The 17,670-nt window shown below is 46.1% G+C and overlaps 1 protein-coding gene across 7 annotated transcripts in view; it reads left to right on the top strand.

Moving 5' to 3' along the window:
- Window positions 1–17,670, top strand: part of FLNB (filamin B) — a 141,809-nt gene that overhangs the window by 47,492 nt on the left and 76,647 nt on the right. For all 7 annotated transcript variants that reach the window (XM_045862084.3, XM_045862083.3, XM_045862082.3 and 4 more), the window contains exons 2-4: window positions 7,191–7,439; window positions 9,632–9,729; window positions 11,995–12,142. In XM_045862084.3, coding sequence (XP_045718040.2) covers window positions 7,191–7,439; window positions 9,632–9,729; window positions 11,995–12,142 — 495 coding nt within the window. The remainder of the gene's footprint in view (window positions 1–7,190; window positions 7,440–9,631; window positions 9,730–11,994; window positions 12,143–17,670) is intronic.

The raw sequence follows: 17,670 nt of genomic DNA, 5'->3' as shown, positions 1-17,670 counted from the left end.
AAATAAATAAAATCTTTTAAAAAATAAAAATTAAAAAAAAATAAACAAACACAGTGACTTTTTTCAGTCTTTAAGTTGTCAGGGCACCCTATTCTGGGACCCAGGTTCCTTCTGTCACCTTGCCTGGCCTCCCCTCAGGCAGGTCAGAGCTAAGTGACCGTCATGTCAGGGGCTCTGGCTGCAGGAGGGAGCGCTTGGAGGCACCTTGCCCCCCCACCCCGCAACCCCCGCACCCTCCCCCCTTCCCCGCCACCACCCAGGGCCCTGAAGTGATAGCACACTTCCTCTGCTCACCATCCATTGGCGAAGCAGCCATGCCGCTGAGCTGCAAGGGAGGCAGGGAAGGGCCATCCAGGAGGAAGCTGCATGCCTGGGGAAAGGGGAGGAAGGGTTTTAGTGGCCTTCACCGCAGTACCCCTCAATCATCAGCAGTGTGAGTCACCTGGTTGTAAGTCTGTCTAGCCTTTGGATGGGTTCAGGCCCTAGATGAAGCCCTGAGCAGGAGAGAAGCCAGCCTGGCCCCTTCGTAGTCCTGCCAAGGTACATAGTCTGTCATCTGCTGTACGGATGGAAGGACCGTCACACTCTCAGAAATGCACCCCGCTTCTGGGCAGCGGACTGAGATGGTCCTCCTCATCATGGCCTCAGGGACAGGTGGCAGCTGAGAAACTGAGGACAGTGGCGAACTGCCTTCTTTTAGTCGAGGTGTCCCCTTGTTTGCACAGCTGAGGCCAACAATTTAGCCACAGTTTATTGAGGCTGGGAAAGAAGGCAGGTTGGGGAGAAGCCATAAAGCCAGCCTGGGAGGCCAATGAGCCCCAGTTCCACCACCTGGGTCCTGGGCCCAGGTGACCTGAGCACTGCAGTGTGGGGTTCCCTTGGGGGCAGCCCTGCACAGGAGGCCGCTTTGGTTGGCTCACCCAAGCAGTGAAGGCTGACAGGAAACCCCACTGCAAACGTGGGGGTCACCGCTTTTAATGGCTAAGCCTTCACTTTTCCCTTCTGACCTTGTTCTTTTTGTCTCAAGGTTGGTAAAAGCATGTTGAAGTCAGTGGTGGTAAGAATAATAGTAATAATACTAGCATTTAATGACAGCTGAGTATTGGGGGGCGGGCTCTGAGTGCTGGAGATGTTGTTATCACATGCAGGCTGCCCAGTGGTTCTGCACTCCTGCTCCAACATTATCCCCAGTCCAGGGAAAGTCACTGCAGCACGCTGGGATCGGGTCACTTGGCCAGGGCTCTACAGCCAGTGTGGTGGTGCTGAGCCCACCCCTGCGGAGCCTTAGTGACACCCCCCGCCGTCTTCCCGTGCCACATGTTCTGTTGCCTGCTGGGGGTGCAGAGTGGGCACCGTCCGGAGCAGGTTGGCATTCTGTTTGAAAGGCTGTGTGTGGACTTTTGCATCCACTCAGTGAGAGGCCGCTCTTTGTCTCAGCACCAGAAAGGGAAGGCCGGGGAGCCGTGCATGGGGAAGTCTGTCCCCCAAAGAGCCAAGTGTCCATGCTTAGGGGAGCAGAACAGCCTGTTCCTGCCTTTCTGGAGCCGACACTTTGAGCAGAGGAGGCGGATGCAGCAGGTGATTATCTCGGCGTGGCCGTAGTCCCACCGGAAAAGGGCACATTTCACCAGGAGACCTATTCTGGTGTTGCAGAGTTGGATATAGAAGAGACGTTAACCAGGTCAAGAGAGGTGGGGAGAGAGTTCCAGGCTAAGCCAGCGGGGGCCAGAGATCAAGGTTAAGCCCTGGGTGGTGTGACGTTGGGAAGTCAAGAAGGGGCCAGACCCCGGGCTCTTGTGGGCTGCTTTTATACCGTGTTCTCTTTCAGGGAGGTCTGATAAATGATCAGTAGTTGGGTTCCTGGGTGGTTCTTGGTTTCTGTCTGAGGATCTTAGGCTGTATGGGTCTCCCTAAAGCACTCAGCACAGAAGTGACCCCTGGCGCCGACCACACATGTCCTGGGTTCACTGCAGTGTGCGGGTCAGCCTCCTCCCATAACAGGAGATCAGGACCTCAGAGTCCTTCTAATGAATTGCTTTGCTCAGAGAAGTGACACATGGAACATCTCATTCTCCTCTTAATTCACAAAGAATTGTCTTTCTTTTCTTATCGGCAAACCTGGGATTATAGCTTCTGGGCTTCTGGCTCTGGGGAAGTGTGTTGGGCACGTAGCAGGTATTCAGGTATGAGGTGAGTGAGTAAGAAAGGGGAGGGAGGTAATATTCAGCGCCTACCTTGTACTCGGCATTGCTCTCAACTCTTGGTGTTCTGTAACTCACCTACTCCTTACCAACAGCCCCCTGAATGTGTTGACTGTGATCATTTCCATTTGGTAAACGAGGAAACAGAAAGCCCAGAGAGGATGGATGGATTGTTCAAAGTGACATGTCTAGTTGAGCTGCCGGTTCTAGAGCCTGTAGTTGAAACCATTGTGCCCCACTGCCGCTCAGAGGGTAATAGAGATGAGAGGATGGGGAACAGAGTGTGTGGCAAACTCCTCTCCAGATGGCCAAATCATAGTTGGAGCATGGCCTGGGTACTTTTCCCCGAGCATACGAGAAGGAGCTTTTCTGAAACTTCTACGTCTCCTTGATGTCTGTAGCCCCGTGTTGGCTGTTTCTCACCTAGCAGTGAGCTGCTGCATTGTGGCTAATGGATGACCTGTTGTTCTTACCCAGGAGAGCAGTGGGATGGTGTTCGCTCAGGCCCCTCCTCCCGGCCCCTCACCACGCTGCCCTCAGTAATATGAGGGGAGGTCTGCACAGTAAATGGTGAGCACGCAGGCGGTTGCATGGATCCTGCCCTCCTGATAGGAGAGAGGGAAAGATCACCATCTCCCTTCCTCGGAGGAACTTGTCTACACAGTAGATGTTTCCATGATGCTTCCAAAGATTGCCTAAAAATAGCCGGTTTCCTCCCCCGTAAATGTTGCCCATTCCCGGTTGCTGCTCAGGGATTCCTGGGGAACCAGTATACAGAAGTGACGTGAAAACATTCCATCCTGGAATTTGCAGTAGCTCAAATTAACTTTCTAGCTATTAAAAAAAAAAAAAAAAAAAAAGGCTATGGCCCTCACTTGGAAGCATCGCTGGGTGATTTTAAGTAGTTCCAGAGGGGGTGTGTGGTTTGCGGGTCAGCGCTGTCCGGAGCCAGGCCCAGTTCCATGGGAATTGGGATTGGTTGGATCTGGGGAGGAGAGACCTGTGGCCAGATTCCAACCCACCGACAATGTAAGCAGATTCTAGGAGGTCCAGCAGGCATGGAGGGTGTTGGCTTATTTTATTCCAGAAAGAGGCTCTCAAGGAGGTGGAATCCTGCCAGAGAGGCTTCCAGCTGACCTGGCCGTTTCTCCTGTTACATTTCTGTTCCCTGTTTATACTCGACATAAACATCACAGAGCACACTCACATTTGAAAACCCCGTAGTCGGCTTTGATGGTCAGACATCGACGTTGTGATGCTCTGTAGCATTTCATTTTCAAGGCACTGGGAGTCTCCTGTTTCATGTGGGTGGGAAAGGGGGAGACCTTTTTGGGCAAGCTGCCATCTTTTTATTGTTCCAAGAGTTCGGTAAAGCATTTGAACCTTCACCTGTCAAAATCACTTTTGGAGCGAGGACTGTTCTTTCTCCAGCTTCTTAGAATAGCAGAACAAAAGTATCGTTTATCCCAATGAGACCTTAATGGGGGCTTTCCCGTTTGGACACCCACCTTGAATTCATTGGAAACAGAAGTTTTGGGCATTGTGTTTTTCATACATTTGGCTCAGATTTTTACTGGGTCATATTTCCCCCCCCAAATCTTTTTCAAAAAAGACTCCTTTCTCATTCCTTTAGACCAACATGTGTAAGCTGGGTAAAAATAGAGCAAACTGGTTTCATGTTTTGATTTATGGATCAGATCTGCAAGTTTGCATTTGAAAAGCATTTAACACATAAATCAGGAAAGTTGAACTTTGCAGTCTGGTGCTTGTGGCTGGATGAGACGTTGTGTCCCGTTCAGATCCTGCCTGGTGCAAGACCAGACCCTACGTGGTCCACCACTGGTACCCTGACTAATGATAAGCGTACACATACTTTCCGTCCTTCCTGCCCCCTCCTCCTGCCCTTCTGAGGACTTGTTCTTCTCCCTGTGGTTTGAATAAAGGAAATTGGCATGGAAAATTGTTTGACCTGGAATTTCTTACGATTGGTAGATAGTAACTCAGTAATTAGTAGCACTTCAAAGACAACCTTATAACAGGACATCTAATCACAAAAATTCCATCACGGTCAAGGGCTGTCACCTAGAGAAACATACATACGGTCTGATGGGATGAATTCCTCGGATATCCAAGTTCTGTGCATGGTCAAGTGTTTTGTGCAGCTGATTGCTGCTTCATTGACCACAGGACCTCAGAAACAGAGGTGGCTTCATGGGCCTACAATACAGAACCCTGCCCTGAGAAGGCTTCTGTGCTTGGTTTAATGCTCTGCTGCTGCTGTCCTGAAATCCGTAGTACTTTTTGGACAAGGAGTCTTGTATTTTCATTTGTTGCTGGGCCCCGTGAGTTACATGGACTGTCCTGCTTCAAAGTTATTCTTTATACAATTCATTACATAGAAAATCTTTGGGCACCTTAACTTTGAGGATTGCTCAAATCTAGAGTGTCTTAGCAGCCAGTTCATGATAATCTTTACTCTGCATAGTTTTACATGATCAGGCTTTATTATGACTAAATCTGCAATCATAAAGGTACCTTTGGTTTTTGTGCGTTTGGGTGTGCCCTGTTAAGAAGATCTTTTCTTTTCTTTTTAAAGATTTTATTTATTTGCGAGAGAGAGAATGAGAGACAGAGAGCATGAGAGGGAGGAGGGTCAGAGGGAGAAGCAGACTCCCTGCCGAGCAGGGAGCCCGATGCGGGACTCGATCCCGGGACTCCAGGATCATGACCTGAGCCGAAGGCAGTCGCTTAACCAACTGAGCCACCCAGGCGCCCAAGAAGATCTTTTCTTATAAGAGGACTAACAATAAACAGGTTAATTAAAAAAAAAAAAAAGAAAAGCCTCCACCCTTTCGGTTTTAAGTGGCATTCCATTTATTGCTTATTAGCATCTGTGTATATTTCTCATGTGGTTGTAGTTGGGTTTCATTAAGTGCAATCCTGCATGTGTTTAACTGACATTCAGGTGGTTTGTGGTGGATGGGTGGGTGGGACACGGTAAAGGGAGTTCCAAGATGGCAGAGGCTCAGTTACTCCCTAGCAGGTGCTCGTAATCCTGGAATGGGGGCTCGGAGGCTTGGTTTTTGTCTTGAGTGGGCCCTGGCACAGTCACACACATGCTGGTGGGAGCAAAGCGCCACCAGCTGTTGGATCTGGCCCTTGACTTAGGAGCCAGGGGTTGTCCCACAGGAGGATGGGATGAAGGGTCTTCCCATCAAAGGGAATACAGAACACATGGAGAGGTCCAAGGGGTTCAAAGCAGGATGTGGTCCAGGAATGAGGAGTCTCTGAGTCTGCAGTGTGAACTATGGCAGGAGGAGGTGACAAGGGTGAAAAAGCAGGCTGGCTTTGGGGGTTCTGAGGGTGCTGTATGTCTAAGGAGTTGGACTGTGGGCATTCGGGACCATTGGTGACTTTGGAAGCACAGAGGTACTGACCAGAAAGATAGTTCTTATTTTGTAAGATTTTATTTATTTATTTGTCAGAGAGAGCACAAGTAGGGGGAGCAGTAGGGAGAGGGAGAAGCAGACTCCCCGCTGAGCAAGGAGCCCAATGTGGGGCTTGATCCCAGGACCCTAGGATCATGACCTAAGCTGAAGGCAGATGCTTAACCAACTTTGCCACCCAGGCGTCCCATGACCAGAAAGATAGTTCTAAGGTTATGTGAGCAGGGTTCAGCTTCATGGCTGTTGAGCACTCTGGGGTGGGGGGGGCACATATTTACTGGGAAGGTGGAGAAAAGGATTTGCCAAGAGATGTAGGTAGAGAGGGAATTGACGTGTTGTAGAAACGACAACCTGGGGTTTGAAGGAGCAGTCCAAGATGGCTCTGACATTTTCAGTTTGGGGTCCTGGTAGAATGGGGGGGTTCAACAGGGGAGGTTGGTGGGGAGAGGGTGGAGGAAGCTGAGGGGGTGGTGGGTGAATAGATAGGGGAAGTGTATGGGAGGAGGTAGAGGGGAGAGGGAGAGAGAGATGGGGGTAGATAGGAAGGGAAGTGTGGGGGGGAGAGATGGGGGATAGATAGCAGGGGAAGAATGGGGGGAGGCAGAGGGAGAGAGAAAATGAGATGGGATAGATAGGGGAAGTGTGGGGGGGTAGAGGAGGAGAGAATGAGATAGAGAGGAGATTTTGTTGATAATGTTTGGATTTTGATGGATGTAGGTAGAGGTTGGAAAGAGGACAGAGGGCCACAGAGAAGCCAAGGGAGTAGAAGGTAGAAACCAGCAGGAGTGAGATTCCTAGAAGATCCCTGGAAGGGGCCTGGGTTTGCATGATCTGTTAAGCTGGGAGTAGACTAGAAAGGAGCCATAACCTTGGGTCAGTCACTTTTGCTCCTGGCAACAGAGACTTTCTCTGGCTGGATTAGCTTAACTATTAGGGTTTTATCTTACCAGTGACTAACTTGTGAGAAGAACAGAGATGAAAATGATTGATAACACCCAGTGATGATGAGATTTGAGGGGAAACTGGCCTCTTAAACCTGTAGATGGGAGTGTAAACAGAAACAACTTTTTATAGGGAAAAGATATCTAGGACATAACAATTAGTGAAAAAAAAATTTCAAGACCCATTGTATAGTATGATATAAATTCAGGGCAGCAAACACATGCACATATATATATGCACGTATAACCTGGTAGATCACATACTATCAAGTTAGCAGGTGGTTGTCTCTGGAATTCAGCTGCCCCTTTTTGTATTTCTGAAATGATTTCTTTAAAATTTAAAAGCTCTTTTTATTATGGGAAATTTCAAACATATATAAAAGAGATAAAAGTCTAGTGCATTTTCATGTACTCATGATCTAATGACACTGGTAAACATTTTGGAAACTTGTTTCATCTATTCTCATCCTCAAGTATTCTGAAGCAAATTCTAACATTACATCCTTTTACTCTGAAATGGTTCTGTGTGGTTCTCTAACAGATGAGGATTCATTAACAACCCAGAGGAATGTGCCAGCTCAAGCCTGTGCCTCTCTCCCCAGATAGCAAAGCCATCGTGGATGGGAACCTGAAGCTCATCTTGGGCCTGGTGTGGACACTGATCCTCCACTACTCCATCTCCATGCCCGTGTGGGAGGATGAAGGGGATGATGATGCCAAGAAGCAGACGCCAAAGCAGAGGCTGCTGGGATGGATTCAGAACAAGATCCCTTACTTGCCCATCACCAACTTTAACCAGAACTGGCAAGATGGCAAGGCTCTGGGGGCCTTGGTAGACAGCTGTGCTCCAGGTAAGTGTCCATGGCTGCCTAAGCCATCTCTTCGGATGGGGGTTTGTGGACCCCAAGCCTCTTGGCTTTCCAATGGACAAGCTGGGTTTGCTGGGATTGGTGTATTCTCCTGGTTTTAGCCCACTGTAAGAGCAAAGGGAACTAAAAATGGTTCTGTTTACCTTCTAGGTGTAGCCATTGACTTTTTGAACATTGAACTCAGTTATTTACGCAAATTCCCGGTGAAGCCCGTAGTTCTTGGAGCAGGCCCTGGTTTAGCTTTCAGACTCCAAAGTCTTGCTTCTTCCCACAGTTGGTGCCTGGTTTCCCATTGACTTCAGCAGAAACACATGGCCCTGTTAGTTGACTTGGCATGAAAATTGAAAAACTTCCATTGAGTGGAAAGTACCCATTTTTATCGACCGCTGGGTTGACTATATATGGCTTTCTCCATCCTTTCTTTCTGCATTGCTATGAAATAGTGTTTGGTCAGGATCCAGTTGGAGGTTTTTCTACCCTTTTCTGAGTGGTTGAGTGTATACCAAGGTAGTAATTATCCTCACTGGAGGGTTTAGATTGATGAGTAGAGTTTGCTGGTAAATACTCAGTAGAAAAACCAGAGTCCATGTTTATATGCACCCCCAAAATTGTTTCTAATAAAAAATTTACTCTAATAATCATATTTTCCATTTACGAATACTTGCATTCGTTTTTAGTAAGCAAATGGTTCTCACAGAGCTGGCTAGTCTGTATTGAATAAGAAGGGAGGACTGACTCCAGGCTTCATTCTTCCTTGAGAGCCTATCAGCTAGTGTTATTCAGAACTAACTCAGAGCTCAGCATTAGTTAATTTCCCGGCACCTTCTTCCTTGCTTCCACCTACAGACACATTTTAAGATACCTCTTTACCAGTTTGAACCTGTGGATGTTTACTTCAGTCCTATACTTCTTGTGCTTACAAAGGTTTTTAAGATGATTCTAGGTTTGGGCTTTTGGGCATGTGGATTTTTCAATTATACAGATGCTACTAGCATAGTCTTTTTAGGTGTATCTAGGAACTGGATTGTGATATTGTGACTTAGAATAAGAAGTACATATTTGGTCTTTGTCCCTTTCCTGGCACAGAGCTCTAAAAACCGTTGGAATTTCTTAAGTGGTAAGAGCCATGATAATGGTTCCTTTCAACTGCACCTGAGTTTATGTTAATGAGGTGACTTTTGGACAGCCCCTAAGCATGGGGGTGGGGCCAGGAGAACCAACCATGTGATTAGAGGGTTGGAACTTTTAGCCCCATCTCCTGACCTCCAGGGAAAGGACAGGGGCTGGAGGTTGAGTTAATCACTAATGGCCAGTGATTTAATCAAATCGTGCCTACTTCACATAATGAAACCTCCATAAAATTTCTCGAACTACAAATTTTGGGGAGCTTTCAGGTCAGTAAGCACATGGAGGTGCGAGGAGGATGGCACACCCCAAGGGGATGGATGCTCCATACCCCTTCTCCCATACCTTGCCATGTGCATCTCTTTAATCTGGTTGTTCTTGAGTTGTATCCTTTTATAATAAATTGGTAATCTAGCAATTAAACTGTTTTCCTGAGTTCGGTGAGCCACTCTAGTATATGAATTGAAGAAGAGTTGTGGGAACCTCCAATTTATAGCTGGTCTGTTAGAAGCCCAGGTGACAACCTGGACTTGCAGGTGACATCCAAAGTGGAGGAAGGGGGCATTCTTATGGGACTGAGCCCTTCACCTATGGGGTCTGACACTAACCTCCACATAGTTAATGTCAGATTTGAGTTAAATTGTAGGATATCCAGCTGGCGTGAATCCTACACATTCGGTGACCAGAGGACAAAAGTATGAAGGTGGTAGGAGGAAAAAAAAAAAAAATCTGCAAAAAGGCACCAGGCCCAAGGAGTTTTACAGACTTTATTTATTTATACCACACCTTCAAGGAATGGATAATCTCTGTGTTAATGCGAGAAAATAACAGCCTGAAGGAGAAGTCTCAGCTTAGTCTCAGAATAGTTTCCATGCTGGCATACTCAGATCTGTTATACTTGTTGCCCTTCAGGTATATAATTGACTGTGATTTTTGGAAGAAATTGCTCTCTGAATTAAGATACCCAGGGGGTTTAATTTAAGCACGGGGCTTCCTTTAGTCTCTTCAGTCAGCTAATACTAACAGAATCTTTTGTGTTATGTTAACAGGTCTGTGCCCAGACTGGGAATCGTGGGATCCACGAAAGCCTGTGGATAACGCACGGGAAGCTATGCAGCAAGCAGATGACTGGCTGGGGGTCCCACAGGTACATACACGAGCAGCGCCATGTTCCGTGAGGCTATTTCCATCCTCCAGCTTGTTCTGGCCCTCTGTGGATGCCTCTTTGTGTCTACCAGGTGGTCTGACCTCCTCAGCCTGAGCCTTCAAAGAGTATTGCCTCTGGCATGCTCCCATCTTCCTCAGTTTACCCATAATAATAGGTTCTTGTGGACTTGGGTGCTTATAGATCATTTAAAAATCTTACACTGCTCTTTGTCACATGTGGCAAATTTTGTAGTATTTTTGCTCCAAAGATCTTAAAAGACTGTCTTGGGACACCAGACTGCAAATGTAGACTTTAATGATTGGGTTGCACTGTAAGAAATAGCCAATATTTGACCACTTTTTACATATTTAAAAAGTCTTTTTTAAATCCAATATCTTAGGGGAAGTCACAGGACTTAGAACTTTTTAAAAAATTTATACCAGGATAACCTACCATTATTGGAAATTGTGGAAGAATTTGTATTGCTCATAATCCTATCACAGGAATATAACAGGAGAACTTGGAAATTGGGTAACTCTTGGATACTATCCGCAGTAGCCACGTTGCGTAGTTGAGGTCCTGTCTTCTAAGGTTTTCCAAGGAAGCTGAAAAACTGCCCAGACTCCCATGTTTGAAGAGCAGTTGTAGGTAGCCAATGCCATGGATGGATGACCTCACCACAGGTTACATTATGGTCTAAGCTGGTGTTCAGAGCTGAGTTCTGTGTATTTTATAATAGGATCTCTTGGGAGGTAGAAAAACTCGCCTGTATTTCTTTGGTTTGGTTTTGACATCATTATCTCTGCCTCATGGCCCGTTTCTTAGCTCTTCCACCCTTAGTAAGTGGTTTGGTATGTTTTTCATCTCCTCTTATAAACCTAAAACCATCTCCTTTTTGATGTTCATTTGATGTTGGCACTGTATAGTTGTTGAAGGAGCTGCCTGGAAGAAATGTCAAATCAATGCACCTCCTACATTTTATAGAATGGGTGAAGGCAACTGTTCAAACCCAAGTAACTGTTTTGTTGCTGAACGCTAATTATCAGAATGTTTTCTGGTGTTTTTTTGTTTGTTTTGTTTTGTTTTACTGTGGGGTGAGGGAAGCTGGGTATATATCTTGTTCATCTGTATTTGGTTAACCTGGTTCATGAGACAGAGCCTTCTGTTGGGTCTGAGGAGTAGCGCCTTAGCTTCTCAGCACCCTTGTTGGGGGCAGAGGGATTTTTTGTACTGTTTAGGGCTGGGTCAAGTAGTGGACATGAGGTTGTGGTGCCTTCGTTGGGGGATCCGGGGTGGGGGGGATGCCTACCTGTCCGGCATGGGCATAATCTTGCTCCTAAGCTGCATGTCAGGAGAAGTTCCTTTCCTCCCTATTTCTTTGAACAGCTCATAATGTCTTGAAACCCATTTTAGTCAGCTGAGGCTGCTGTATGATAAAATACCATAGACTGGATGGTGTAAACAACAGAGGTTTATTTCTCAAATCTGGAAGCTGGACGTCCAAGAGCAAGGTGCAAGCAGATTCAGTGCTTGGTGAGAAGGACCCTCTTGGTGACTTGAAGACAGCTGGCTTCTTTCTGTGTCCTCACATGGCAAAGACAGAGAAGTCCGGTCTTTCCTTCCCTTCTTATGAGGGCACCAATCCCATCATGGGGGCTCCATCCTCATGACCTCATCTCAACCTGCTTACCTCCCAAAGGGCACACCTGCTAAAACCATCACACTGACGGTTATGGCTTCAGCATATGAACTTCGGGAGGATACAAACATCCAGTCTGGAACAAGACCACATGTCTGATACATCGCTGTGTGTTGGCACTTTGTATTTATTACTATTTTTTATTAGTAACAGAATTACTAGAGATGTAGGCAATGAGTAGATGAGCAAAGCAAAAGGACAGTTATATACTTTTGGGTAATATCCTCCAATCCCTTGTGTACTTGTTTCTTCTCACTTGATGTAGCTTACCCTTTCTGGAAAGTTTCTCTGGGGGATGAGTGAGCTTTCTTTTGGGGATGGGTGTGCACCTCTGGAAATTACATATAGAATTGTCTGGAGGGGGTCCTCAGCTTCCAAAAGGAAGACTGACACCTCTAAAAGGTTAAAAACACTGACGTTCGCATGTCATTTTAATGTAATTTCACTTAACTTAGATCTTGATTCAATTTCTTATATTTGTAGTGCTTGGCTTAAGAGACATTTGCAAATCTTTGACAGTTACAAGTGATGTGTTCTGGGCGTTCACCTACCAGGCTTTATTCTAGGTCATCACTCCTGAAGAAATTATTCATCCAGATGTGGACGAGCACTCGGTGATGACTTACCTGTCCCAGTTCCCCAAAGCCAAGCTCAAGCCCGGGGCTCCTCTAAAACCCAAACTCAACCCGAAGAAAGCCAGGGCCTATGGCCGAGGTAAGCACTGGTCTTGCTGGGTTTGAGGCTTGTCCTCTGGTCTTAGACATGGTTATGTGGCTTCAGGAGGAAGATGCGTAGCATCAAGAACGTATAGGCTTGACCCTTTAGACACCCCAGGCCTCCTTTATCGCTGTTTTTTACCTCATGGTCCATTTGTTTGTGACCAGCGTTGCTGCTTCATGAATCTAGGCACTGCTGCTTTGACCTGATGGAGAACGAGGGGTTTGTAGCGCTGTGATTTTAGTGCAGTAATCCTGGGACGAAGAGAGGACTATTGTTTGCATTTTTCAGATGAAGCTTCAGAGGCCCGATCCACTGAGGTGGGGGTGCCCACCCCAGATCACCACCATCAGCAGATGGGGGTGGAGCAGGAGTTGGGTCATCTGGCTGCTGATTCATTTCTCCTTTGGTCATGCTCCTTCTGCTTCAGATTTCTAGGTTGGGGGGGGAGCGATTGTGACCCCCAGACACTTCCTCGCCGAGACATCCTATTTATGATCAACAAGGCAGCTGCAGGGCAGTGTTCTGCTCAGAACATTATGGTGGGTTGAAGGCATTTTGTGAGGCATTTGGTGTTCTGGTTGGCACCTGACTTCAAGCACACCAGCTTTTTAAGAACACTGCATTTCAGCCTGGTGTGGTTTCTGGTAAAGATTAGCACAGTGAGGTACAATTTGTTCCCTTTTTTATGGAGAAGGGAAGGAATGGATTATATTTCTTAATTTTTATAACTACCATTGGGATAGCATTTAGACACACAAATTATCTTGTATATCCTCTGCTAGAATCTAACCATTCTAACATAATAGTTTTCTCTAGCCCTTCCTGTGTGTGTGTGTGATTGTTGAATTCTTTGAAAATCAATTGCAGGCATCGTGACAGTTCACTCAATATATCAGCAAGCCTCTCCTAAAAATAGGGCATCCTCTTGCATAACCACCGTATTCATGATCACACATAAGAAAATTAACAGTATCATATCAGCTAATATCCAGTTTATATGAACATGTCCCTATTGTCCTAAAATCATCTTTTATAGTTTCTGTTGTTTTAGAAACCAAGATCTGATTAGAATTCACTTACTACAGGGGCGCCTGGGTGACTCCGTCAGTTAAGCGCCCAACTCTTGGTTTTGGCTCAAGTCATGATCTCGTGGTTGTGGGATCAAGCCCAGAGTTGCGTTGTGCTCAGTGCGGAGTCTGCTTCAGATTCTCTCTCCGTCTCATTCTCTGTCTCTCAAATAAAATCTTAAAAAAAAAAAAAAATTCACATATTATATTTCTTGTTTCTTTAGACTCTTTTAATCTAGAAAAATTTCCCTGAAAAAAATTTTTCCCCTAAAGATTTGTTTATTTATATTTAGGGAGGTGGGGAGGGGCAGAGGGAGAGAGGAAGAGAGAGTCTTTTTGTTTTTAAAGATTTTATTTATTTGACACAGAGAGAGAGACAGCAAGAGAGGGAACACAAGCAGGGGGAGTGGGAGAGGGAGAAGCAGGCTTCCCATGGAGCAGGGAGCCCGATGTGGGGCTCGATCCCAGGACCCTGGGATCATGACCTGAGCCGAAGGCAGTCGCTTAACCAACTGAGCCACCCAGGCGCCCCTGAAGAGAGAGTCTTAAGCAAGATCTGCACTGAGCATGGGGCCCAATGCAGGGCCCAATCTCACGACCCTGAGATCACAACCTGAGCCGAAACCAAGAGTTGGACATGTAACCAACAGCATCACCCAGGTGCTACCTGGCCCCCCCACCCCGTTTTGTTTTTGTTTTTTTTAAATGACATTGACTTTCTGAAGAGTTCAGAGCACTTGCCTTGTAACAGGATATCCCATACACTCATTCCCTTTGAAGATAGCATTTCCCCACCTGGTATCAGCTTAGTCTTAAGGTAACACAGAACCAGAGCAGTGGTGCTGTATGTGGTTCTCAATCTTAGTGGTCAGGTTCTTTTCATCTGTCTTTTTAGCATGATTTAGAACAGCAGAGACAGCCTGATAGTTCTGGAACAAACCCACTTGCCATTTGAGGTTCCTTTTGGCCTCGAGGTGCCGTCCGTGCAATCATTTGTATGCAATCATACATACAGTGAAGACAGTGTAGGGCCTGGGGACTTTGTCTGAAGCCCTCCCCGGATGTGCATTCACTTGAAGGTTGGCATGTCCATGCTTGCTTTAAAACTCCTTGCTCTGAGCCATAACCAAAGGTGGTGGCTGGAATAAGGAATCTTGGATTTTTCAAGGTTATGCTTCCTTCATGGCAAAAAGCTTCAAATGGCTGGGGCGCCTGGATGGCTCAAGTCTGTTAAGCGTCTGCCTTTGGCTCAGGTCATAATCCCAGGGTCCTGGGATCGAGCCCCGTGCTGGAGGGGGTGTGTCCTTGCTTCGTGGGGAGTCTGCTTCCCCTCTCCCTTTGCCCCTACCCCCCACTTGTTCTCTCTCTCTCTCTCAAATAAAATATTGAAGAAAAAAAAAGGCTTCAAAGGGCCAAATAAATCTCTTGTCGACAAAACTGGTCAGGTGGATTGAATCTAATCAAGGCATAAAATGCTTGTTTTCAGTCACCTTATCACTGGCTGTCCAGCTTCCCCATTGTTAATGTGAAACGTTTCCTTTCACGATGCTGTTTTCTAGAAAATGACTATTTGCTATAGTCAGGAATGTGGCTAGTCATTGCCATTTCCTTCATCTGCCAATTTTTTTTTTTTTTAAGATTTTATTTTTAAGTAATCTCTACACCCCAACATGGGGCCTGAACTCATAACCCCAAGATCAAGAGTCACGTGCTCCAGTGACTGAGCCAGCCAGGTGCCCCTCATCTGCCTCTTTTTTTTCCTTTTTAAGTGTGTCCTTGTGGAGGAAGCACACCTTAAAAAAAATACACACCTGTATATGTATGCATAGATACATATTTTTTTCATTTTTTTGTTGTAAAATATGCATAACACAACATTCCCTATTTTAACCATTTTAAAATGTACCATTTAGTGACATTAAGTACATTCATTATGTTGTATGGCCATCATCACCATCCATCTCCAGAACGTGTTTATCTTCCCAAATTGAAACTCTAATCTCATTAAACTATAGCCCTCCCCTCCTCCCGCCCCCAGCCCCTGAAAACCACCATTCTGTTTTCTGTCTCTATGAATTGGCCTATTCTAGGTACCTCATGTAAGTGGAATCATACAATATTTGTACTTTTGTGTCTGGCCTACTTCACTTAGTATGTTTTCAGTGTTCGTCCATGTTGTGGCATGTGTCAGAATTTTTGTTCCTTTTTAAAGCTGAATAATACCTCACCCCATGGATATACCACATTTTGCTCATCCGTTCTTCCATCAGTGAACATTTGGATTGCTTCCACCTTTTAGCTCCTATGAATAATGCTGCTGTGAACATGAATATGCAAGTATCTGAGGCCCTGCTTTCAATTTTTTGCATCTATACCTAGAAGTGAGATTGCTGGATTATACGATAGATCTGTTTCCCTCTCTTTCTCTCTCTCTTTTTTTTTTTTTTTTTTTTTTTTGAGAGAGTGAGCATGAGTGGGGGAAGACAGTGTTGGGGAGGAGGGCAGAGGTAGAGGAGGAGAGAGAATCCTAAGCAGGCTCCATGCCCTGCTCGGAGCCCTGACATGGGGCTCGATCTCACGACCCTGAGATCATCACCTGAGCCGAAATCAAGAGTCAGACGCTAAACTGACAGAGCCACTCAGGCGCCCCTTTTTTCTTCTTAAGTAGGAGGACCAAGTGTCATTTTAGGCAACAGGGCCACACGTGAGGCCACACGGGTCGGGCCTTAAGATACTATCTTTGTCCTGTGGTGAACCCAAGGGCAGGGGCAGTTTTCTGTCTCTTGTGTGGCCACATTGCTTCATTTTTGCCAACTGAACCAGAAAGCACAGAGAACATCTCATCCTCTAGTTTTTTGTTTTTGTTTTTTAAAGATTTTATTTATTTATTTGAGAGAGAGAGAATGAGAGACAGAGAGCATGAGAAGGAGGAAGGTCAGAGGGAGAAGCAGACTCCCTGCTGAGCAGGGAGCCTGATGTGGGACTCGATCCCGGGACTCCAGGATCATGACCTGAGCCGAAGGCAGTCGCTTAACCAACTGAGCCACCCAGGCGCCCTTTCCTCTAGTTTTTAAAAGGGTTTAGAGGTTTTTTAAATTTTATCTCTTGGACGTTGGCCGTTTTGCAGTTAGCAGCCGGTTGGCAGTTGCAGATGCATTCACTGAGACCCATTCACTGAAAGGATGGAGGGCTGGAGTGAGGGAAACCTACAGCCATAAGCAGATCTTTGTGGGGGCTCGCTTGCAGGGTTAGGTGTGTTGAAAGCATGCGTCCGTGAACTAAGCAGAAACCTTTCCTAAAACCCGTGTTCTGTGTGAAGCATTCACTGCAGAGCAAGCCATAAGCACCCTTCATTGTGAGGAGTCCTAGGGAATAGGATCACTGAATATTTGATGGTTTTAAGGAATTATTGTTAATTTTTTTGATGTGGATATTCTAGAAATGTCTCTTAAAGATACATAGTGAATGTTTATGGATTAAAGATATGAGGTCCACAGGCACCTGGGTGGCTCAGTCGGTTGAGGGTCTAACTCTTGGTTTCAGCTCAGGTCATGATCTCAGGGTCATGAGATTGAGCCCCACATCAGGCTCCATGCTCAGCAGGGAGTCTGCTTGAGATTCTCTCTCTCCCTCTGCTCCTCCCCCCACCCTCTAAAATAAATCTTCAAAAAATAAATAAGGATGTGAGGTCTAGGATTTGTATCAAAATAATAAAGGAGGAGGGGAGAGGTAGGAGTGAAGACGTAAAACAAGACTGGCCGTGAGTTGTTGCGTCAAGGTGATAGGTACCCGGGACTTCAGGAGACAGGTCTCCGTGTCTGTATAGGTGTGGAATTCTCCATCATAAATAACTTCTAAAAGATTTAATTTATTTATTTGAGAGAGAGAGAGAGTGGGAGAGAGAGAGTGCACATGCACAGGAGCGAGGGCAAAGGGAGAGGGAGAAGCAGATTCCCCGCTGAGCAGGGAGCCCAGTGACCCTGGGATCATGACCTGAGCTGAAGCCAGATGCTTAACTGACTGAGCCACCCAGGCACCCCAATAAAAAAACTTTTAAAATAGGAATACTTGAACTTCTGCTTCTGGGCTGATGGAGTAGAAATCCTTTTCCTAATTCTTCTGCTGAGTACAACTAAAATTCCTGAGCATTTTATACAAGATAAACATATGGAGAGACTGAAAGAGAATAAGACAATCCAGCTACAGATCTCAGGACCCAAGGGCCGACAGAGTAGTGAGTTCCCTGGGCTTTCTTTTTGCCTCCTATATATCAGACTGGGTGTAGGGAAGCCACCCACCTGAAACATCAAAGGGCACAAACAGTCGCCTGCTCTCTCTGGCCAAAGGAACAGGAAAGGGCAGCCTCACAGGACAGAACACCAGGAGACAATAACTGTTTTGCTGCAGCCAAGCATCCCAGGAAAGATAGTGGCCTCTTTGCCCTGACTTACACCA

Source organism: Mirounga angustirostris, unplaced genomic scaffold (assembly GCF_029215605.1).
Source record: "Mirounga angustirostris isolate CCGP_5_RB_7025 unplaced genomic scaffold, mMirAng1.0.hap1 SCAF_1, whole genome shotgun sequence".
Classification (NCBI taxonomy): domain Eukaryota; kingdom Metazoa; phylum Chordata; class Mammalia; order Carnivora; family Phocidae; genus Mirounga; species Mirounga angustirostris.
This window is presented reverse-complemented; position numbering and strand designations above follow the sequence as displayed.